Genomic DNA, 24,844 nt, shown 5'->3' with positions numbered 1-24,844 from the left:
AGGAAGAAAACAACAGCTGTTTGGATTCACATGTCTTTCACAATCAAGGCTGAAGATTTCTTCTCAAATATTAAATTACCGGATATAATTTTTTCTTCACTGTTTGCTCTTGTGTCTTTGGACACTTTCCCGCTGGAAACTTAGTGTTTTTACAGACCAGTGTAAGACTTTTTATAAATTTCAATATTAAATTGTATGTGTCACGGCATTAGATAAATGAGCCAAAGATGGCCCCTGTATATTGGTCCCTATGATGTTTATGTCTTCACAGCAGGCCAGGACCAATAGCTCAATCCCACTGGCACAAAACTCAAAACTGGACCCCACATCTGCTAGTCACGGTTAAGACAAACTCTGGTGAACTGGAAGACCCCAGCCTCTGCTGCCCTTTGGAGCTCTCTGATATCACCTAGACACACAAGCCCCTCTGGACTCCTGACCCCCCAAGAGTTCCCTTGTCCTCTTCCCACCCCCATCCCATGCCAAAGCCTCTGGAAGGTCTCCTGCTGTGAGGGACTTCCCAGTCCCTCAGGATCCTGCCAAAATGCTGCCCAAATAAAGCTCTTGTATGCTATTGCCACCTCGTGGTCTGTCTTTTCCTTGAGCAGTCCCAAAATCTTTGAACTCACTACAAGTGGCTGGAAGATGGGATTCTGGTGATGATCAAGGAATTGGCATGGGGTCTACCCAGTGAGCAGGACAATCAAATGGCAAATCGATCCTGGACGGTCTTCAGGGCCTGGGACTCAACACCTGGCACGCTGTGGGCTCAGTTTAGAGTAGCATCGCTCTGTGCTGAGTTACACTCTTTTTTCCAGACTCCCCTGTGCCTCATCAGCCAGGCCATGCGACAGTGCCAGTGTGTGAGTGAACCCACCTCTCAGAGCTGACTTTTGGGATCAGAGGCGCTGAGCTGCTCAGGGAAGGAGGCCAGCCTGCCCACCTGAGTCCCCCACTAGTTGGATGTTCTAAGACTGCGGGCCTGACGTAAGACGGTGAGGAGTGTCCGCCCTGGATGGAGGGTGGGCTACTCCCGACCCCATAACACTATAGTGGGAGGAGCTCTCTGTGGCAGGGCTGGTGATATGGGGCACTCTGAGAGGATGTCTTCATCACTGGGGACTGCTGCAGGAGACAACAAGCCAATCAGGCAGAGACTGGTCTAAGCACCGTTGGGGGAGGAGCCTCAATTGTTGTGACACTCAAATTATGCTGCCGCCATGTCGTCATTCTAGCCCCTCCCTGGAGGGACACAGAAATCCCAACATTTGGGCTGAGCGAGCAAATGGTACTCAAAGTGGCTAAAGGCAAGGAAGTTTACATTCCTGCCCCTCCCAAGCAAGAGGAGCATTTGTAGAAAAACGGCAGCGAGGTCCTTTTATGCTGTATCTGCCATCTTGCAAATCAGGATACTCAGTTTCATTTCCGGTGAATGAAAATTCAAAAAACTTATTATTATGAATAAAAATAACAGCATTTATTGAGCACTTTTTATACACTTTATACACCAGACACTGGTTTATAGACCTTATCCCATTTAATCCTAAATCCCATGAGATAACCTTCTATATGAGGAAAATGAGGTGAGAAGTTAACTTCCTCAAGTTCATAGTTAACGTGATGGAGCTGAATTTGGACTCTAGATTCTGAGCTCTTACTCACTACTGTCTCCCCAAAATACTCTGATTACATAAATTGTTTCAAAAAATTACCGTGAGAACAAAAGTTGAGGCCAAGATAAACGTAAGGGTCAGAGTAACAGGAAGAAACCCACTGTTGCTTTAAGAGAAAGTCACCTAGTCTTGGAAGGGGATTGGCGAAGAGGTAAGCCATGAACTCCGACCCCAGCCTTACCTGGCACCCTACCAGCTGCTGTTCCACCGCCTGCTGCATGTCTGCGTCTAATGTTTCCGGCTCGAATGCCACGTTGGCTTGGCGCAGCCACAGCTCCAGCTCGGCCACCTGGGTCTTGCAGACATGGAGGACTTCTGTGGGCTCGAGCCTAGGTTTCTCCACCTTGGCCTCAAAGGCTCCTTGCTCGTCAGAAAAGCCCAGAGCTGCAGCCTCGATAGGAGGTGTGGCACCCTAAGATAAATCCAAAGGTAACCCAGCAGTGAAAAGCCAGGAGTCCAAAGTTTTCAGATTTGGACTTGCAAGGACCTGTGAACCTGCATTTCCCCAGTTAAAAGAAAAAAAATAAGGGCAGAAGAAGAAAGAAAAGAAAAGAAAAATGCACCTCCACACGCATAGCAACAATCATGTGACCTGCCACCCCGGGTTTCCAAGCAGCCGATCTGCATGTACACAGGTACAGTATTCCCAGGCACAGAGGACGCAAACGGGCTCGCGGTTCATTAAACGGCAGGCCCCAGGAGACAGGTGAGTGTGAGGGAGAGGGTGTGCATGTGGGTGTGTGTCTGAAACATTTCAGCGAATTGCCCAGTGTTTAAAGTTGCGTGACACATGATTAAGCAATGCTTACATTGCTGTGCGCTCTATTCAAACAGAAAAAAAAGATCTTTACACACTGGCAGGGATACAAGGAAATATACCACTTTTAACTTAACAGCTTTTCAAGTAGTTAGATTATAAAATATTTTAGCTTTTTTTCCCCCTAACATACATGCTATTGCTCATCTAAACATCTCCCTATTAAAAATAGCTTAAGTCAAGCAATGAGTTTCCGTGGGGTATTCTGGAAACTTTTCTCCTGTTCTTCAGAGAGAATCCCTAAGACTACTTTTCACCTTCTAGAGACTCAAATATTAGTGAATTAAGGACTAGATGCTTATAGTATAAATTGTGGTGTGTTTCTTTTTATACTGAAATAACTGGGTTGCCTATTGATCCAGTAGAAAAAGTTCTCCCAGATACCAAATTATTCTGCCAATTTTATAATAATATTTTTAATTTTGAGGTAAAAGATTATTTGATACAGAGATATATATTTGCCTCTCATTGTGTAATTTACCCTTTCCTAGAATACTGAAAGCATGTATCAGACCCTTCTAGAGAAATTCCTTCAGGAATAAGGATTTGTGTTTGGATCCACAAAATTATTGTTCTCAATAAATATTTTGTGGATTATGAATATGATGAAAATACAATGTTTTCTACATAAGACTTCACAAACTACATGTTAGCATCTAATAAGACACAATTTTGGCCAAGGGACAAACTTCTAATGAAAGTTGCTCACAAATGTAAACCCTACCTCAACTCAAACGCACATTTCCCAATGTTTGTAGAATTTAGTTTAAACATAGAAATTTCAGGACAGCAGAAGTGCACAGAATTGGCAAGTGGTAACAAAACCATGCAGGGTATGAAAATACCATTCACTTTCACACACACTGATGAGGATCCTGAAAGCTGGTCTGGCAGAAGTGTTTGTGGGATGTACTTGTTCTTCTTGACCATCTATTAACTTCATGTGTTTGCTCTTTTCCACCCAAACACTCTCTCTCCTGCCTTCATCAGTATTTTCTGCAAGAATCATCTTTCTAAGGTCACTTTCCCTTATCTTGTCAGGGCTATACGTTGATTCACCTGTTTCAATTTTCTTTTTAATCCTGATTTTTAAAAAAGCAACAGCTGTGTGACTTTACTGCCAGATACCAATTTCTAGTCATCTGATTAACTGTTTTTAGATATCACTCTACCTTAGTGCCAAAAATTTTGGGATCCTCTGTTTTGTCACCTGAGAATCTGTTAACATTAATTAATTAATCTGTAATAACAGATTTACCATCTGTCTTCTTTATTCAAAACATTACTTGAGCACCTATCATATGCCACACACATTTTTTTAAATGACAATATTGAGTTTCTTTGCTTTCTTACTAACTTACTGAATTACTGAGGAAACAAGGAAGCTGGATAACTAATCTGGGCTTTATTTGCTAGTTATTTGAACCTGAGAAGAATCCAAAGGTGAATGGAAGGAAAAAGGAATATTTGCAACCACAGAATTTCAACAGCTGAAGGTGGCCTGAGGAACCTGCCAGCAGTCTGTTCAGCCACCTCTCTTTATAGTCACAGAAACCCACGGGCATTTAACATTTATCAGTCCACACACCTCCCATTTCACCACAGTGCATCTGAGAAGCTCAGGCCTCAACACAAGTTGCTTGCCTCAGGTCACGCAGCTCCGTGATCTTTTAATTCTGAGTCCCCAGTTTTTCCCACAATAGCACCTCTGCTCAATATCTTCTACAAATGATCGCCCCAAATTCTAAAAGCAGACATTGTTTAAATGAATGTTTTATGATTGTACACTTTGGGGGGCTAAAAAGTATTATCACAAGTATTTCTTGTGACAGAGAATTATGTCAGGCCGGTGTGGTAAATGTGATACACAGACCATCTCATTGTTTCCACCACAAGCCCTTATTACTCCCAGTGTACAGAGGAGGAAACTGAGGCTCAGAGAGGTTATTCAAAAAGCCTATGGTCTCACAACTAGTAAGGTGAAGCAGGACTCAGTCCCTGGTTATCACGCCATGGAGTCCACGAGTCCACATTCTTGACGTGATTTTGCCAACGCTCTGTCTCCAGGTTAGTCTCTCAGTTAGTGAAGGTCATACTCTGACTTCTGCATCCACACATCACTGATCCAAGGAACAGGATGCAGTTAAAATGCCAACTAATTTTCTAGTTGGAGCTATATATATTTGATGCAAAAATATCAACCCTTTAAATTTACTCCTTAATATTTTACAGTCAATTCTACAGACATCTGCACATCTCCCCTACTTTTTATAAATGCAATCTTGCTTGGCTACAGAGTAATACCTAACTGCATTCGCACAAATACCAGACATGCCTCTAGGATGGTAAGGTGCTGGTTTATTTTGTGAGGCCAAACCTACCTTGGCTTCATATCTTTCAGTACTAAATATTCAAATTAGGGAGGCAGACTGAAATATTCTGAGTTTGACTCCTAACTCCTGCATTTACCAGCTGTATTTTTACTTCCTGAATTTAGATTTTCTCATTTGTAAATTTATGGTAGGTGTTAACCTAACTTACTTAATCTAAGGATTAAACTGCCAAAATAAATGCCTCTTAAGTAATAGTTAATCAATATTAACTCTCCTCCACTTTCATCACCCCCATAGTTTTATCTACAGAAGAAAGAAGTAGTTGTTAATGGAAAAACTAGTTCATCCTGACAAATGGTGAGGGAGTGAAAAATCTTCAGTTGCTCTGGGTCATGCTTACTTTCTATGTAAACATCTGATGGCAAATCTTCCAGTTCTCCAGCTTGACAGCACAGGTGAAGATGTTCACACAGAACTCTTGGCTTGATGGACAAAGTATTGCAGAACACAGAAAGCTTGGCATCTCTGAGTGCTGGTCCAGGTATCTGAGCAGTTAGCTTATTACCAACAGGGACTTACCTCTTCTGTTTGGTTGGGACTCAGGGAAAATTCTGGGCCTTGCTCAGGGCCTAGTGAGTCTGGTGCAAGAATCTGTGCCATGGAACTAGCACATGTGCTTATTCTCCCAGCTGCCTCCTGTAAAGAAAAGAATTAGAGGTCCAAAAAAGTTCCTGCCCTGCTGCCACCCAAGTGACCCTTCCTGCACCTGCTCATTTCACAGATCGCCTGCTTGCTAAAACGTCCAGAGAGGTTAGGTACATTTAGAGAAAAACTTTGTTCATTAGGGAAAAAGTCAATTTCCTTAGGTTTGTCTTTATTTGAAAGACTTAAATTCTCCAACACTCTTCTAGATAATGAGGAGCACATAAGGAATCTAGAGAATTATGTATTTAGGTGGATTATTATGACAAAATTCAATTACACGATAAAGGCAACATTTCAAATAATAGGGGAAAAGATGAAGTTATTAAATTTGGGAAGAACTACCCAGGCATTTCATGAAAAATAGAACTAAATCCTTGTCTCACTCCTAACAATGAATTCTACTTGTGTCTAATATTTAAATATTAATATTTGAAGAATATTTGAAGATTCTTGAAGAAAATATGAGTGAATATTTTTCTAATCTAGGTTCAGGGGAGGACTTTTAAAGCATGACAATAAAGGAAAAGAATGTTAGTATTAACAACATAAAAATAAAATAATGTGCACCAAAAAGAACACTATAATCTAAGTTAAAAGAAAAACAACAAAACGGGGTAATTACTTACAAAGTGTTAATATCTTAACATAGTAATTGCTCTTATAAATCAATAAGGAAAACATCAACCCCTAGGTAGAAAAACAGTCAAATGGGATAAACCAGCAATTTATAAAAGAAGAATACAAAAGCCAATGAACACCAAAAGAGATATTCAACATTCTTAGAATATAAATGCAATTTCAACTACTGTCTAAGATTGAAAATATCCCATATCAGCTTGGAATCAGGAAAGAGGCACTTCCATGTATTCCTGCCTGAAATAAAATTGATATAGTCTTTCTAGAGGGCAGTTTGATAACATGTGTCACATTTTAAATGGATGTACATTTTGATCCAGCACTCCCACTTACTAGTTTAACCATGGCCAAACAATGGGAAAACAACATTTACACAAATAATTAACATAGCATGGTGGGAAAAGTATGGATGTTGGAATTAACCAATCTTGACTCTCTGAGCCTCACTTCCTTCATCTTTGAAACTGGATTATAACCCACCTCACTCATGCTTGTGATTATTAAAGAGGATGATGTATATACAGCATCTAGCAGTTCCTAACAAAATGTTAGTTCATTTTCAGCTCCTTGTACTGCAAACAATAACTGCTATTAGAAAGGTAGGAAGCAAGTAATGATGAAGATTAGATAAAACTGGAAAGGCAGGTCAAGATCATGAAAAGTCTGGGATGCATTTTATTCAGCAGATAATCAGAATCCATGAAAGATTGCAGTTTAGCATTAATGGTGTTTGGAAAAGTCATCAGTTGGTTTTGTATAAGATGTATTAGGAAAAATAACTGAGGCTAGAAACCCAATTAGAAGGCTATTCCAAAAGTACAGGGAAGAAGTAACAATTGCCTGGAATAGGATGCTGGCAAAAATAACGAGAGGAGAAGAAAGATGTAAAGATTGAGTGGACAACACTTGACCACTGACTGGATATGAAAGGTAAGAGAAATGAGGTACCCAGGATGACTCTCAAGTTTGTCTTAGACTCAGAAAATAATGGGGCCATTAACAGACATTGAGAAATTAGGAGGAAGCTTTGAAGGAAGGTTGGAAAAATGGGTATGAGATGAAGAAAACACAGCCAAAAAGAGAAATCTATCAGGAAGGTAGATGTGGAACAGATTTAAGGGAAAAGCCAAGACTAGAGATGTGATTTGGGAATCACTGGCATAGAGGTCACTACAAACCTATGGGAGGAGATGAAGTTGCCAAGGGAGAAAACAAAGAAGAAAGAGGAGGGAACAATGAGGAGTCCTCCTAGCACAGAGATGGGGCAAGAGAAGGAGATGGAGGAGGGGCTGCAGGAAGATGAGACAAGAAAGTGCAGAATTAAAAGTCAAAGGAACGTTGCATTTCAAGAATCAAGAGGTGGTAGATGTGTCTAATGCTAGAGAGATCAATAAAGATTAGGACTAATAAAAGGGCACTAAATTGATGTTCCAGAAGTCAACGGCAGTTCAAGTATAGCCGGGGGCAAAAACTTGATTGCAATAGGGGCCAAGGGTGAGGAGCAGCAAGTACAGACATTTAGCCAGAAGTGAGAGGAGGCTCAGTAATTGACCTGGGGAAGCAGGATCAAGAAATTCAATGTATTAAAGTAGAACATTGAGCCCAGTACAGGCATAAAAATGTAGAAAAGTTCTTGCCATTCATGAAACTGTCAGGTGTATGAATGAAAATGTGATAAATCATAACTGAAGTTAAGCACGCTATCAGAAGACAAAGGGAAAGAGACAGGAAGTTTCTTGGAGGAGCTGGAAGTTGAGATGGGCCTTTGTGGATGGGGAGGAAGTATCCAGGCAGATGTGGAAAGAGGGGTAACCCAGGGAGGCAGAGCAGTTTCTGAAGAAGAGTCTGGGCTCTGGGATACTCAGTTGGTTAGGAGGGGCGGGGCCCTGAGGGAGGGGACTGGTTAGGGAGGAGAAAAGTGAATACTTCTGAAGGAGATGGGAAGGAGCCCGTCAGGAGGCAGAGACTGGAGATGCAGGCACAAGCAGAGCCAGGTGCCAATGGTTAATGAAAGGCCTGGCCTGGGGTCTGTGGTGGGGCTCAGCCCCGGACAGGAGGCAGGAGCAGGGAGGTATGTGGATCAGAACGATCAGGGATGTTTCAGGAGCCAGGGAAAACATAGTTTTCACGTCAGCTAATAATGATTTTCTAAGTGAGGGTATTTGCCCTCTATTTTGAGAGATTGGAGATTTAGAAGGTCATAAGGAGCAAAAAGACGTTTTTCATTAATTTATCGTATACGTTACTTTGTTAAAAAAAAAAAAAAAAGGATTATGAGGAGACTTCTCCCCAGAACTACTCCCAAAAGAAAGGCGCATTCAGTACTTGTTAACACCGTGCCGAAGCTTTAGGTGTTCCTTTGAGTTATCTGTCTGTCAGTTTGGATTTTCACAAATGGAGTTTTTCTCAGAAAAATGCTCTCCTAGTATCACTGAAGGCACAATAGAAATGCAAATAATAGGCAAGTACTTAGCTGTCTTTGCATTTGTGCAGAGGTAACGGTGAGAAACTTAAAAATTTCAGCCCAAGCAGTTTCCCTCCCAAAGAATTGTTTCAAACAAGAAATTCTTTTCTTTGACCTACTATCCCTTACCATCCCCGCCCCCCAACGGAGGTGTTATGCCCACTCTTACCTGAATGATCGTTCCAGAGGACGAGGATGCTCTATCTTCCTCTATGTCCTTGTCATGCTTCCCGAGTAAAGACCAGGGCCCGGAAGATGGCTCTGCTTCCTTATCTCCATTCTAACACAGTAATCAATGGATGAGCAGAGGGAAATGATTTCCTACCATTCTAACCAGCAGCCTACCCATCTCTTTTACACAAAACTCAGCTTACCAGGCGGTATAATTATAGACCTTAATTTGTCTCTCCCCAGATTTTTCATCTATTTCTTTGGCTAATTAAATCATATGTCTCCGAATGTGGTTGCTTTTCCTGAAGCCTAAAAAATACATATATGTTTTTAAAGATTGGCACCTGAGCTAACAACTGTTGCCAATCTTTTTTTTATCAATTGCTTTTTCTCCCCAAATCCCCCCAGTACATAGTTGTATATTTTAGTTGTGGGTCCTTCTAGTTGTGGCATGTGGGATGCCGCCTCAACATGGCCTGATGAGCAGTGCCATGTGCTTGCCCAGGATCCGAACTGGCGAAACCCTGGGCCGCCGAAGCGGAGCGCGCGAACGTAACCACTCGGCCACGGGGCCAGCCCCTAAAAAATATTCTTAAAAGTTGGGAGTCAGCTCACATCACACAAAGGGGATGTTTTTGATCTGCTTTCATAAACGTAACCTTAAATACCATCTTTAAAATAACACCCGGATGAACATGTATTTTGTATTGTTGACAAAGACAAACACTGAGTATTAGAAACATATCAGCTCAGATGCAAATACAGGTCTCAAATTATAATCATACTGAAGTACACTCTTTTGGTCCCCGGTACCTCCTTCATTCTCACAATTCTCTCTGCCATGAAGGGCAAGATGAGATTACGAAGTTGTCTGATGAGCAGAGTGTAGTAAACCTGCACTCTTCCTTGTCCCATGTCTCAGTCCCACTGTGTCCTAGTGACACACTCTAGGACAACAGGTTGTTCTGTGTGACAGTGGAGCTATTTAACAATCCATAAGACAAGCAGAAAAAACGTCTGGGGATTACGTGTGAGACCATATACAAACTATAAATTGCTGCAATTTTCTTCCTTCCGGCACAAGACCCATTATAACTTTAGTTTTTAAAGTATGAAATGGAAATTGCTGTCAGGAAAGACAACTGTAAATATCTCATTCAACCAGTTCTAATGAAGTAGTAAGCATTTGTGGTAGTTTTAGCTGCTAACACATCTCTTCGTGTCCTTGCCAATGCTGTTTTAGACTAAAGAAGTAATTCAAACGCTGTTAAGAAAAATAAAGTTCTAAAAAGCACACCAGAAGTGCCAAACAAACAGCATACTCTCAAAACTTCAGAGAAAGTGCTCAGAAGTCAGGATACAACAAAGAACTCCATCTTCTCCCTTATGCCAACAAGTGTGTCTGAATTACATTTATCCCACTCTGGCCTGAAGTAGGTTTCAATGCACTTAAACAACGTTAATAACATCAGAGAACGACTTCAATCCCCCTTATAAAATATCGGCATTAATGTAAAAAATCCTTATGTTTTCATTCATTTTAAGATCTTCTCAATGACCTTCTTCTAGAGATTTCAGTTGTAACCAACTTTAACGAGAAAAATCATGTTCCTTACTTCACTCTTTAGGGAGCTCTCTTCCGCCTCTTCCTCAACTGCTGGCAGGAAGGACATGGCGCCTGTTCTGTCCAGCTGAAATGCACAGCACAAAGCCTCCTGCAGCCGGGCTGCCATTCAATACCACCAGCATCCCAGCCTGGCCGCGTTTTTATGCAGCTAATTTTTCACTCACTTTATCTGAGATGCCCACCCACACAAGCAGCCTCTGGGTCCAGCACCTTTCAGCTCTTCCAGCCAAATATCATGACTCGGACAAATCTTGGGTCACTTTTAATTGCATTGCCCTCTGTGGCCCCTCATCAAACAATTCAAGAACGTGACTCATTGATGTGGATTCAGAACGCACTTAGACGGGTGCTGGGCCCATTCTGGAGCCTCCAATGGGCTGTTTAGTAGGAAGATACTTCAAAGGTTGGCTCCCACCCACGTGCCCATGGAATTTCATAAGCACCTCCTTAAGTAACTCACGCGTAAGAATTCTGGGTTGAGTCCAGAACAGACACACCCCAAGGATTTGTATTCACTAGTGAACAATCTCAGGTAGGGTATTTCCACTTTTGAAAATGCCTTTACTGTAGGCCATAGACATAGATGCCACAGGTTTTTCTGGTGAGAAATACTACCAATTTAACACTCTTGTGGAATGTGGGGCCGGCATTAACCTAAAGTCATACCCACCTTCCACTGAGAAACGTCCCTCTCAGCTACTCCGTCCTCTTCTGAGGCTCCGGCTGACAGCATTTCTTTTTCTGAGTCTCGCTGTTCTTGCTGTAAACGCTGGTGAAGGTTTAGTACAGTGGCTTTCAGGTCCACTAACAGGTCTTCTTTTTTCTGGTTCAAACTCAGAATCTGCTTTTCCACAGCTTCAATTTCTCCCTGTGCAGAAAGAGCATTTGCACGGCTTCATCTGAGGCCTCTGTATGCCCACAGGAGCCTGCTTCCTTTGGTACAAGAGATGAAGCCTTTTCTATGCTGTTTGGTTTACAGAGCCAGGAGTTACAGAACAGTACAGTTCCTCTCTATCCTGGCTGCACTTCCAAATGACTTGGGGAGGGTTTATACGCTCCCTTATAGGATGCCGTAGCCTCACCTGAGACCTTGTCAATCAATCTCTGGGGGTAGGGCTGAGGTACAGAAATTTGTAAAAGCTCCGAGGGTGACTGGCATCCAGGGTCGGGAACCACTGCGCGAGTGGCCACAGGACTGACTGACTAGAATCCAGAGGGTCAGGGCCTGAGCACTTGCACTTGAACAAGCTCCCTAGGAGATTCGTAAGCAGACTAACATTTGGGAACCACTGAGAGAAAAAAAGGTTAGAAATCTCACACTTATATTGCCTTTGAAGACTTCTTTGGTATTACTGAACTCCTTTACTTTTTCTCACAGTCAAAGCTTCCTGCCAAATGGGAATAAATAAACAAATATGGGTACTGTGAAGTGTAACTTTCTATGGGACTGATGGACAGATGATTCCAAGCTGTACGTTACATTAAAAATTTGTATGATTTATGTGTGGGAATGAAATTCCTCATACACGGTAGAAATGCAGGTGTCCACTGCGTGTCTACGAGGATCATGGAATTAGGAATCCTACATTTGGAAAAAATAGCAGGGGCCGTCTAGTCTGGCCTCCTCCTATCCAGCACCCCTAAAGGCATCACTCCACCTCTGCCTGGGCTTTGCAGTGAGCGCTGCATCAAAGGACAGTACACTCCTTTCTGGTAAACCTACATGTGTTGGAATTGTGTTCCTAGTACATTCCTTAAATCACTGTTTGTTTGTTCGTTCGTTCCTTCCTTCTCATCCATCTATCCATCCATCCTACAGATATTCATAGAATCATAAATTGTTTTACAGACAGAGAAACTTAACATGTATCCACCCATAAGTGAGAGTTCTGACGTCCAGAGAAAGCAGGTGATTCTTCCATGGCTGCAGCTAGCTAGTGACAGAGCCCAGACCGGGACGTCCTGAGAGCCAGTGCCCACAGCTCTTCTGCTCCTGCACACGTTCCTATGCCAATACCCCTATTCTGACTGAACGTAAACTTCCTGTGACTGCTTTGGGAAATGATAATTGAATTAAATCTGAGCTGGCTGTGGTTTGTGTTCCGTTTTCAAAAAGCACTAAACTTCAGAGGTATAGTGCCTCCCAACAGACGTAATACTGCAGCCACTGAACAACACTTAAAGAAACAGAGCAGTCTGGAGGCGCCAGCAGGATGGAGGCACGGAAGGGCAGCGAGCAGCCATTCTCAAAGTGGTATCCGGACACCCCTGCCGTCTGCACTCCCTGAGGTCAAGATCATTTTCATAAAACACTAAAATGTTATTTGCCTTTTTCACTGTGTTGACATTTTTCACTGTGTGATAATGCAAAAGCAACGGTAAGTAAAACTACTAGCACCTCATATGAATCAAGACAGGGACACCAACTATATGAGTAGTTACTGGATTCTTCACTATCACGTACTTACAGTTAAAAAAAAAAAGGCAGTTTCACTTAAGAATATCCTTGATAAAGAACATGTATTTTTAACATTCTGCGACATAAAGCACTTCTGATGCATACCAAAGTATGATGGTTGAGGAAAAGCACTCGTGATTATTTGAGTTTCGAGCTGAACTACCCATTTTTTTCATAGAATGTTATTTTTACTTGAAAAAAACAGCTGGTAAACTACTTATATATGTAAATACTATACTTAAAGATTTTTCTGAAGAGATAGATGTTAATAAATGTGAATGTTTTAATATCAATTATGGAAATGTGTCAACAGTGGAGGATCTACATAACTAGTGAAACAATATTAACCAAATGCCTGACGTCATAAAATCATGCATGCTTAGAAGATCCACTCAAAGTATAAAACAGCCCGATGGATTTTAATCTAAGAGTATAAAAAGTTCATTGACATGACTTCAGAGTCCACTGAACAACAAAACTGTGAGTAACTTCTACCTGTTGGAGTTGAGTGTAGTTTCAAAGAACATCCAAATTATTCAAAATTCTCCCTCTCTTTTCCATGCGCATGTCTTTAAAACTTCAAACAAAGCTACATACCTCAACAGATGCAATGCAGAGGCAAATGAGAACCTTGCTGTCTTCTAGTAAGTCAGACATTAAAGAGATTTGCAAAAATGTAGAACAGTGTCACTCTTCTCACTACATTTTCTTTGGGAAATTATAATTTCTTCCATAAAAATATGTTAGTTCTATTAACATGTAATGGGCTTATTGTGATTTTAAAATAAATCAAATATTTTTACATTTCTGAGTTTTAATTTCTATATCTGTAGATATAACTCATAAACAAAAGCTCTTTGAGGTACTCGCATTTTTAAGTGTAAGGAGAAATTTGACTTTTTTTTTTTTTTTTTTTGCTGAGGAAGATTAGCCCTGAGCTAACATCTGTTGCCAATCTTGCTCTTTTTTTGCTTGAGGAAGGTTAGCCCTGAGCTAACATCTATGCCAATCTTCCTTCACTTTATATGCGGATCACCACCACAGCATGGCTGACAAGTGGTGTACGTCTGCGCCTGGAATCTGAACCTGCAAACCCAGGCAGCCTAAGTGGAGTGTGCAAACTTAACCACTACGCCATGAGGCCAGCCCCAAATTTGACATTTTTACAATATTGAATGTTCCTTATTGATTCTACCACTTAAGAGCAGTGTCACATTAGATTCCCTCTGTACTTCACCTTAGACATTATGTAATTTGTCCTAGGTCTCACAGTTAGCAAGTGGTGAAACCTGGCTTTGAATACCACAAATTGCCTGCCTATATCACCTTGATGGCAGGAAAAAAGAAGCTCTCTACAATCCTTGGCATACAATCAGGTTTTTTTAAATTATGAAAGTACTGATTCAAAGACAAAGACTGAAAAAGCCCCTCACAGTAGAGGGTTAACATGTAAACCACCGTAACTAGGTCCACAGGACATCGTTAATTATGGCATATGGAAACCCTGCTTAGAATATGGAACTCTTCATCATAACAGTATTCAGAGACCTGAAGTCTAGAGCCCAGCCTGCCCACATTGCCTGGCCCCTCTCCCAGAAAGCTAGCTGGAAAGTCAGACTGTCCAAATATGCTGTGTTACATCAGCTTCTTCGGTACCAAAGCAAATTCAGACCAAAATGCACCAAGTTGAGGCTAAGGACACTTGAAGGGTCTTCCATTATGATAATTATATAATCACTTATTTTATGAAATAAGAATGGAAAGTAAATATACACATAAAATACCTTCAATTGGAAGAGAGAAGTAGGAAATACGCTGTACCGTCACAAAGGCTTCTGGACACCAATGGCTTTAAGTGATCACTGAATGAACTGCTGGATGAATGAATGACACATACCTGTATTTGTGGCAGGCTGGCAGCTTGGCCTGGTGATATATGTTCAGGGGAGAACTCAGCTGAATAATTATTTAAGAACTGCTTCAAATTTTCTATTTCCTCATCGCATTCATTTGTCTGTTTTATGACTATCTACAAAATAACCACGTCAAAAGAAGAATCTTTGTCAGAATCTAAGAACTAGATCAATGGACTACTTCCAACGTCTATCCCCATCACGTTTCAATCAATTACAGAAATACACACCCAAATAGATTGCAATAGGATATGGTAGACTAAATATAGAGAACAACATTTGCAAAGCTGGCACCTGACCTCCTTGGTCTACGAGATGCCAGAGCACCTTGTGCAGTGCTTGGAGTACAAGTCTAATTAGACACACCTTTGCTCTTAAGTATCTCCAGTCCAGTGGGCTTATTCTGGGAAGGGTTTTATGGCATGATAACATAAAGTTGCTAAATTTTATGAAATGACTGATATGTCACATACGCCATTTTAATACACATTCCATGTGGTGCTTTCCACATAGGAAGGCGGGATTACTGATTCAGAATGGAAAAAGCATGTGACTTGAGAGACGACAAATTTTCATGTTGCAGCCACATCCTCACCTGGTACTCCTTGGGATCAGTGATGTACATTTTAGGGTAAGAGGTTGAAGGTTTGAGAGCAGTTTGAGTTTGCAGAATAAAGCAAAACTAACCAGAACAATACCTGGAATCTAGTGTTAAGGGAGTAACAGAGCTGGAACCTATTTGTGCTAAATGATACGATCAAAGCATGATGAAATAAAGAAACGGACTTCAAAAGAAAGTCTAGATATTTCCTCAGCATGCTTCGCAATGAAGCAAAATCCCTTTTAAAACTACAAAGTTTCTGGCCAACACAGAATTCTTCCTTGTATTTTCTTTAATATTTAACCATAATTTTAGCTGCAGGCTGGAAATGAATAACTGCACACACCTGTTCCCCAGCTCTCTATAATGAGCTACGTCCCATTGCTCCTCCCCAAAGTAATTTGTCTTGTTTTCCACAATGAAAGCACTTACAACATCTAAAGTAGGACTTAAAAGAAATGTACCATATTCTAATGATTGTCATTACCACTGGCTTCCTTAGCTTTGAAATCTTTGAGGACTCTGATTTCCACTAACACAACGAGATGGAAAATTTTAGTAGCACAGTTTGATACCTAACTTGGCACAAAACACAATTTCCTCTTCTATTCCCCCCTTTCATCTTGTGAAGAAGCCACTTTAAAGCATAATCAAGACGGTTATTTTCTTTTGCTGACCAGGAGACCAATAAAGCACAAAACGATTAAAAATAATAGATCAAATTTTATATCTTTCTTGTTTCTTTCTCTTCACATTATTAAAAAATAGTACATTGAGTGCCAGATCTTTTATCTCCCTGTAGGTGTTAGGAAATGACGTCAGCTGATCAGGAGTCAGACCAGAGAGACCATACGAGCTAAGACTCAAACCAGAGCTGACAGCGTGCTCAGATCTCAGGAGGACACGGACTGGCCACCTACATGCGAAGGAGACTTAAGAGGGAGAAAGAGACAGCATTTTTCTTCCCATAATGAAGTGGTGGGTGGGAAGGAGGGAAAACAAGCTTTTCTCCTACCCTGACCCTCTAATCAGGAAAAGCAGGCAAGAGAGGGATCTATCAAGAGGGTTGAAAAGTCTGTGGAATTTAGGGCTCTTTCAGGAAACTTTCTTTTCTTGTGGGAGTGGTTGTTGATCCAGGAATACAAACCAAAGTAAAATGTACTTTTTTTTTCCTGGGGAAGATTCGACCTGAGCTAACGTATATTGCTAAGCTTCCTCATTTTTGGCATGTGAGCTGCTGCCACAGCATGGCCACTGATGGACAAGTGGTGTAGGTCCGTGCCCAGAAAGAACCTGGGCTGCCAAAGCAGAGTGTGCCAAAGCAGAGGACCAGGGCTGGCCCCAAATGTAATTTTTACCTAATAATGATTCTTGACTTTAGCTTGGAGATCAAACAAAACATAAGAAAAGAAACCCTCTGGGGAGAGGCTGAAAGAAGTCATCAGTTAGAAGGAAGAGACTGATTCAGAGAATTGCACCAGATTCTTGTCCCATCTGTGCACAAATGAATCTCAACACAATTTAACTCAGAGGTTAGCAAGTCGCCCAACCTTCTCAGACTAGTCTCCTTATATGTAAAAATAAAGATGGCCAAGTGCCTACTTCCCTGGATCACATGTTTGAGAATAAAATGGGGTGATTAATAGGAGAGCGACTGAGATGTATAAAGAGATTATTATGGTGATGATTACAGTATGATCTGTCGGCCTCCCGAGATTGCAAACACACAGGTTTGAACTTCTTCCCACAGCATTGCACCATGCGGGTCTTCAATAACTGGAGAATGGAATTAAATAGACCACAACTGTGCTTCAATTCTTCAACCAGAACGAGGGTAAGAACTGAGAAAAATAACCTTAGCCCCATTTGAGCAAGAAGATACACTCTTATATTCAAATGCCACCTCTGGGATAAGAGCGTTGGAAAAGGTGAAAAAGAATCAACAGACAGCATATTACTGTCATGGGAATTTGATCTACTCAAACATGAAAACTGAAAACAAAACCAGCTTTTGCTGAACATTTTCATCCAATAAGTTGGCTGTCATCATAAACTACTCACCTTTAATAACTCATTTTGTTCCTGAGTCACATTTTCCAACAGTTTTATATCTTGTAAAAGCTGGTGTGTCCGCTGAAACACAGGCAACGGCTTCATTCCTGCCTGGGGTAACCTCAGCTCCACTTGGTAAGACACTATTTCAGCAATGGTTTTCTTCATAGGACGGATATTTTCAAGTATGACCTTAATTATATCAGATAAGTATGGCACACAAATGAATAAAAGGGGCCACTGCTAGATCTAATTAGTCAAAATTAAAATACTGCATAATTTAGTCTTTGGTCTATTGTTTTGATTTTTACAATGTTTCCTTAGCTTAGATTGAAAAGAACTATTTTATCACCTGTGACCTGGTAGTTGAAGGTCTCAGGAAAGAACGCCTGGGGGCAGGAGAAACCCCAGCGCTACACGATGGCTTTGGACAACCCTTTCCTTCCTCCTCTCCCTCCCCTCACTCTCTGTAGAACTATGGTTTGCTTTGTGTATTGTCACCAGACAGTGAGCTGTGCAAGGGCAGGCACTACACCCCACACTTTCGTGGCAACTGCACTTAGCACAGGGCTTCCCACATAGTAGGCCCTCAAGAAATGCATATTGAATTGAACTGAATTATCCCGCCAAATTTCCTAAGTCCCAAGAGTACAATTATATTTTGCTTTAATGACATCTGATCCAGAGAAATCTGGGTTTACATAATCAATAAATGAGAAGAGATTATTCACTGTACTAAGTACTGCATACACATCACTTCATTTAACCCTCGCAGCTACTCTGGGAGGTAGGTGTCAGAACTTCCACGTCATAGGTAAAGAAATTGGGTTCCCAGAAGTTAGAAGACCCAGGCGAGGTCAGACTGTAAGAGGCAGGGCTAGGATTAGAACCCAGGCCCGCCTGATCCCAAAGCACGTGCTCCTAACCACCAGGCTGAGGGGGAATCAAGGTCTGTGTAGTTTCGTATGTTCCAGTTCCTGTGCTAGCAGCTCAATATACATTATAATTGTCCAACATAATCACTGCAACAGCAATGTGCAGATATGGAAGAGAACCCAAGAAACGTTAACTAACTGCTCAAAATCACACAGCCAGTAAGCAGCATCACTGCGCTGGAACCCGGTTCTCCTGACTTACAGGCTCAAACTCTTGGACTATTAAACACCAGGATTTGACTCGAAGGCAAAACTCCCAAACTCTGAAGTTTTGGGGATAAAGTAAATGACAAAATAACCTATAGGAAAATTATCTTCATATAGACAGTACTATACAATTTAAAATACGGTATTTATAGTCATTCATATCTATTTTCCAACTTTTTCCTGTTATTACTCTAGCAAAAGTAGTTTTATCACATCATATTACTACATATTTAAAAATAAACATAATAAGTATTACAAGAAAATATTTTTAATAATGATCCACGCTTACCTCCCCATGCTTAAGATGTTCTTCTGGTGAAAAATCAAATATTTCTTTTGATAATAGGATAGTTTTGATTTTTGAAACTCTTTTCTCCATTGGTTTTACTTCAGTTTCAATAGCAACTACATCCTAGAATTCCATAAACAAAAAAATACACTCATGCAGTATATGCTATACATTAATATCTATAAAACACAACTTATTGCCATTCATTCTGTTCTCATATTTAACCAAAATGTGTTTGCCACTTATAACTCTTAAAAACTAATCAAGTGCTACACAGATAATGTTGATTGTTTTCAATAAAAATGTTCTTCTATTAATAGCATACACCACATTACAAAGCATTGCTGACATCTTGTTGAGTTAAAGATCCTCACAGGGCCAATTTTCAATTATTTATACTATGAGATCAAAAATAGTATGTATCCAAAACGTTTTTTAAGTAAATTCTCAATTATCTACAAATTCTTTAGATTTATCTTTGGAATGTGTTTAAACACTTGAACACAAGTGGGTCTAACATTTAAAAAATTCCCACCACTTTAAGTAAAATGATAAAGTCACCCTTGGGAAAGAAACACACGAGGAGCTAGAAAATTGACAGGATTTTCTTGCCAATCCCCTAATGAACCGTTGCCATGCAGAGAGTCACTAAATTGCTTTATAACTTACTCAGATTAATTTAAACAATAGACCATTTGTCCAGTGGTTATTCTCTCATCAGTGTCAACCTTTAGAACCTGGCCAAGAAGCTTAAAGTGAAAATGCCACAGTATGTGCTATAAAAACGCCATATTCAAGTCGACTCACACCGTAAGAGAGCCTTCAGACCTACAGAGCTCAATGCAGATACACCGTGGCAATAAAAAGGTACAGCTAATGATGAATGGGGTAGAAAAAACTACACAGAAATAGACTGAAGGTTTAAAACTTTAGCAGTTTGGAGCCATTCAATACAGGAGAAATATAACTTTATAAGCAAATGAAGCAATGAGTAACTTTATAGTGATAGCTTCAGATTATGAGGAAAAGTTAAATCATATTGAAATTATTTTCTGCACTTTATATTTAAAAAGGTATATAACAGTATACAAAGTATTTTAGAGTGATTTCCATCAAAAATTGTAGAAGCATTTAAAAACTTTGGAAGAAGATTCAATAACCAAAAATATTTAACAACTATTATTCCCTGAAGTTACATAAATGTGGTATAGGGAATATCACTGAGAAACACAAGGTCAATAATTAAGACTAACTGCACGTGCCTTTGTTATGACACTCTACCCTTAAATAAATGCCTTGCACATTTTAAGCTAAAATAAATAAAATTATTTGAAAATCCCATGGCTGGCATACAGCAGCTCTTCAATAAATATTTGCTATTGGTGAATGAAGGCTTGGGAGGTCATTGTTTTAATTCCCTCTTTGCTCATCTGTGCTTTTAAATCAAACAACAGCTCCTCTCTGACGAAGAGAAAACACTGAGCTTATTTGATCAGGACTCTTCCCTTTAAATAGACCACTTCTGGACTGAGAATGGGGATACGATCTTTCGCTGTAGTTGCACCACAGGCAGCAAAGTAAAGTGAAATACAATTCAAGGAATAAGGACATAAGTGAAAAACATTGCAGATCAATGTGTCTTCATAGAATTAGGAGTTGATTAGTGGTATAACTCTACTTTACTAAATGAAATATAAATTACAAACAAGAAATCGCATCTTTCTAGTGCCAACTTACGTCAGCCATTTGCTGAATCTGTGGAAGGCTTTCCATGATTTTTTGTTGTAAAGCCGTTACCTGACGCCTTAACTCATGTACGGATTGTGCAAAATCATCTGTTTCAAAAATTACTGACAAGTCTTCCAGGTCTGTGAAGACTGAATGTAAAAGATTGTGCTTCTGTTCTGAATCTTCCAAAGCCATCTAGATATGGGAAATAAGGGGAAAAAAGATAAAGAAACATCAAGATACTGAAACAAGTTGATTAAAAATTAAATCAGAGGGGCCGGCCCCATGGCACAGTGGTTAAGTGTGCACGGTCTGCTTCGGCGGCCCAGGGTTTGCCGATTCAGATCCCGGGTGCAGACATGGCACCTCTTGGCAAGCCATGCTGTGGTAGGCGTCCCACATATAAAGTAGAGGAAGATGGGCACGGAAGTTAGCTCAGGACCAGTCTTCCTCAGCAAAAAGAGGAGGATTGGCAGCTGTTAGCTCATGGCTAAACTTCCTCAAAAAAAAAAAAAAATTAAATCAGAGAAAATTCTGTAACTGTGTATGGTGATGGACATTAACTAGACTTATTGTGGTGATCATTTGGCAAAATTTACAAATATCGAATCATTATGTTGTACACTTGAAACTAAAAAAAATGTATGTCAATTATATCAATAAAAAAACTTGAATCAGAGAAAATTTAAATTTGTCTCAATATTTCAAACTCCTGTACATTTCCAGTTACATCATAAAACATTGACTATTCTCTACTGTCAGTGGCCCCAGATGACTTTAGAGCGTCTACCCCATTCTGGTGGGCTCACAGCAGCTATCTTATATCACATAGCCCTATTCTTCCAGGCGTCATTAATAGAACAAGGAACACCTGGCCTGTAGTCCGTCCCTCTGAAATTTGGAATTGGGGCCAAGAAAGCCATTCAGGCCCTCTCTAATTAGCTGGACTTGTAATCTTCAGAACGTGTGTTTGAGAGAAATAGATAAGTGGGGATGAGAAATGAAGAGGAGGGCCTGTGGCTTGCCAGTCCTGGTGCCAGTCTCCTTCTTAGGCCTTACTACATGGTACCAATGACCTTCATGAGACATCCCTATAGCCCGAGTTGACTTGAATAACTTGATAGCAAAAGAGCTTTATCTGATGAAATCAAACGAAAGTGAAAAATATGCATTTCTAGAACTTCTTAGACATTCCTTCTTATAATTTCTCTTTTTTCTTTTAATAATTATAATTTATTTGCTTTCAAACTTAAGAGTTCAAAAGATCTCAGCTACCTATTGGAAATGTTCAACCTGCTAATGTAGTCTTTAGGTAATTCCATAAAAAATAAATGATATGAAAAAGAACATTTACTTATGCAACTAGAATTGTAATCATCAGTCTGTAAACTTAATCAGGTTATTCAGAATTTTATATTGGCCTTATTCAAAATCCTAGAAGGAGAAAACTTTAAGGAAAACAAAACCAAACCAATGCTTTTAACCAATAATACTTACAATAGCATCAAAAAACATAAAATACTTAGGGATAAATTTAACAATTTACATGCAAGACCCGTACACTGAAGAGTAAGAAACAGAGGTGAGAGAAATTAAAGAAGACCAAAATAAATCAAGAGATATATCATATTCCTAGAAAGGAACAGTCAAAATGGTTAAGATATCAATTTTCATTACATTGATCTACAGATTTAATGCAATCACACTCAAAATGCCAACAAACCTCTGTATAGATATCGACAAGATGATTCTAAGACCTATATGGAAATGCAAATACCCTGATTAGCCAAAACAAATTTGAAAAAAAAAAAACTAAGTTGTAGAATTTATGCTATCTGATTTCAAGACTTACTCTAAAGCTATAATAATCAAGATTGTAGTAATGGTGAAAGAACAGGCACGTGGCTCAATACAACAGAAGAAAGAATCCAGAAATAAACCTACATGTATGAGGTCAATTGATTTTCAACAAGGCACCAAGTAATTCAACAGTGAGTTTTTTCAATAAATGATTCTAGAATAATTGGATATCCCCACTGAAAAAATGAACCTTGATCCTTGCTTCACACCTATACAAAAATTAACTTGAAATGGATCATAGACCCAAAAGTAAGAGTTAAAACTATAAAATTTCTAGAAGATAGGAGGAAATCCTCGTGACTTGGGGTTATACAAAGATTTCTTAGATACAACACAAAAGAATATATAAAAGAAAAATATTGATAAGTTGACTTCACCAAATTAATAAATTTGCTCTCTGAGAGAATGAAAAGAGAAGCCACAGACTCAGAAAAAATATTTGTAAATCACATATCTGATAAAGGACTGGTTTTTAGAATATTTTATAAATAACTCTTACAATTCAACAATGAAAAGACAAAAAACCCAAACAAAACATGGGCCCCCCCCAAAAATGAATGAACGCCTCACAAAGGAAGTATACAAATGACACAAAGCATATGAATAAATGCTCAAATAAACACCGAACAAATGCTCAAATAAATCATTTGTCATTAGAGAAATGTCATTTAAACCACAATGAGATATTACTACATGTCACCAGAATGGCTAAAATTTAAAAGACAGATAATATCAAGTGCTGACAAGAATATGGAGCAATTAGAACTCATATTGCCAGTAGGAATGAAAAATGGTACAGCCATTTTGGAAAACAATTTGGTAGCTTCTTATCTAGCTAAATACTTACCATAAAAGCCAGCAACTGTACTCCTGGGTAATTACCAAATGAAATGACATGAAAACACATCCACACAAAGATTTGTATATGAATATTCATAGCAGCTTGGTTCCTAATAGCCTATGGCAAGCAGCCCATAAGTTGGCCCCCAAAGATCCCCGCCTCCTGGTATTCATGTCCTTATAATCAGCTCCCTTGAATGTAGGCTGGGCTTACTCATTTACTCCTAATGAAATATGGCAGAAGTGATGAGATGTCATTTCCATGATGAGATTATATAAAAAGACTGTTCTGTCTTGGGAGCTCTCTCTCACTCTCTTTTAGATTTTGTTTATGGTGAGCAAAGCCAGCTACCACACCATGAGAAAGCCCTGTGGTGAGGCCTCCACATCTGTATGGACGTGGATCTTTTGAGGCCCTGCCAAGGGCCACGTGAGTGAGCACAGAAGTGCATCCTGTCTCTTCCCTCACCCAAACTGAGCCTTCAGATGAGACCACAGCCCTGGGCGACACTGTCTGCATTCACATGCGTGACTTGAGCCAGAGGCACTCGGCTAAGCCAGGCCTGGATTCTTGACCCACAGAAACTGTGAGATGATAAATATTTGTTATTTTAAGCTTCTAACTTTTGAAGCAATGTGTTACACAGCAATAGATATCAAATACACAGCCCAAAGCTTGAAACAACCCAATGTGCATCAACTGCTGAAGGGGTAAACATACTGCATATTTCCATAAATGGAATACTATTCAGCAATCAAAAGAATGAATTACTTATAAATGTAACAACCTGGATGAATCTCAAAAACATTATGCTAACAAAACGTCAGGAACAAAAGACTACATACTGTATGATTCTATTTATAGGATATTGTAGAAAAGGCAAAACTATACTAACAGAAAGCAATGAGTGAGTGATTACCGAGGGCTGAAGAGAAGTGAAAGGGGACTGATCACAAAGGGGCATGAGGAAACTTTCTGGGGTGATGGAAATGTCCTCTATGTTGACGATGGTGGTGGTGGTGGTTACACAGTTGTATACCTTTATCAAAACTCATCTAGCTGTAAACTTTAAATAGGTGTATTTTACCATATGTAAATTATACGTACCTTAACGAAGTTGATTAAAAAACAAATTGTTTTCCTATTTTTACAATGACAATTTATGTTTCAATGATTCTTAATTACAAAGCAGTCTTTGTAGAAGCATTGTTAGGTTATAAAAACCTATTTTAACAAATATAATCCAGGTGGAAGGTTATAGTGCAATTAAAACAGACTTTTAAAGCTTAGTTGAGAATTTTGATGCTTCTTTAAGAGTCATTTTAAAAATCAATGCCTGGTAATGCTAGAAAAATGGAAAAGAGTATCTTAAAAGAAGGACAACTATTTTCAAAACAGGGACAAAATGAGGTATTCACATATGACTAGTTATTGAGACAGAGTTCCAATTGCGGGATTTAGTAGGATACACTCTACGGGAAATCAGCCTGCATCTCCTTTGTCTCTACTTCCTCTAGCCCATAAACTACATTGC

The 24,844-nt window shown here is 39.7% G+C and overlaps 1 protein-coding gene across 8 annotated transcripts in view; it reads right to left on the bottom strand.

Annotated features, from left to right (window-relative positions):
* SYNE2 (spectrin repeat containing nuclear envelope protein 2) overlaps positions 1-24,844 on the bottom strand; it is a 296,791-nt gene that overhangs the window by 88,957 nt on the left and 182,990 nt on the right. For 6 of the 8 annotated variants that reach the window (XM_070592938.1, XM_070592939.1, XM_070592940.1 and 3 more), the window contains 9 exons: positions 20,619-20,804; positions 18,882-19,004; positions 17,460-17,642; positions 14,782-14,913; positions 11,097-11,294; positions 10,416-10,490; positions 8,798-8,908; positions 5,403-5,519; positions 1,855-2,085 (listed from right to left, as the gene is read on the bottom strand). In XM_070592938.1, coding sequence (XP_070449039.1) covers positions 1,855-2,085; positions 5,403-5,519; positions 8,798-8,908; positions 10,416-10,490; positions 11,097-11,294; positions 14,782-14,913; positions 17,460-17,642; positions 18,882-19,004; positions 20,619-20,804 — 1,356 coding nt within the window. The remainder of the gene's footprint in view (positions 1-1,854; positions 2,086-5,402; positions 5,520-8,797; positions 8,909-10,415; positions 10,491-11,096; positions 11,295-14,781; positions 14,914-17,459; positions 17,643-18,881; positions 19,005-20,618; positions 20,805-24,844) is intronic. The other 2 variants (XM_070592942.1, XM_070592943.1) reach the window with 1 other exon arrangement.

Source organism: Equus przewalskii, chromosome 25 (genome assembly GCF_037783145.1).
Source record: "Equus przewalskii isolate Varuska chromosome 25, EquPr2, whole genome shotgun sequence".
Taxonomy (NCBI): domain Eukaryota; kingdom Metazoa; phylum Chordata; class Mammalia; order Perissodactyla; family Equidae; genus Equus; species Equus przewalskii.
Note: the sequence above shows the minus strand (reverse complement) of the source record. Positions and strands in the feature narration are given on the sequence as shown.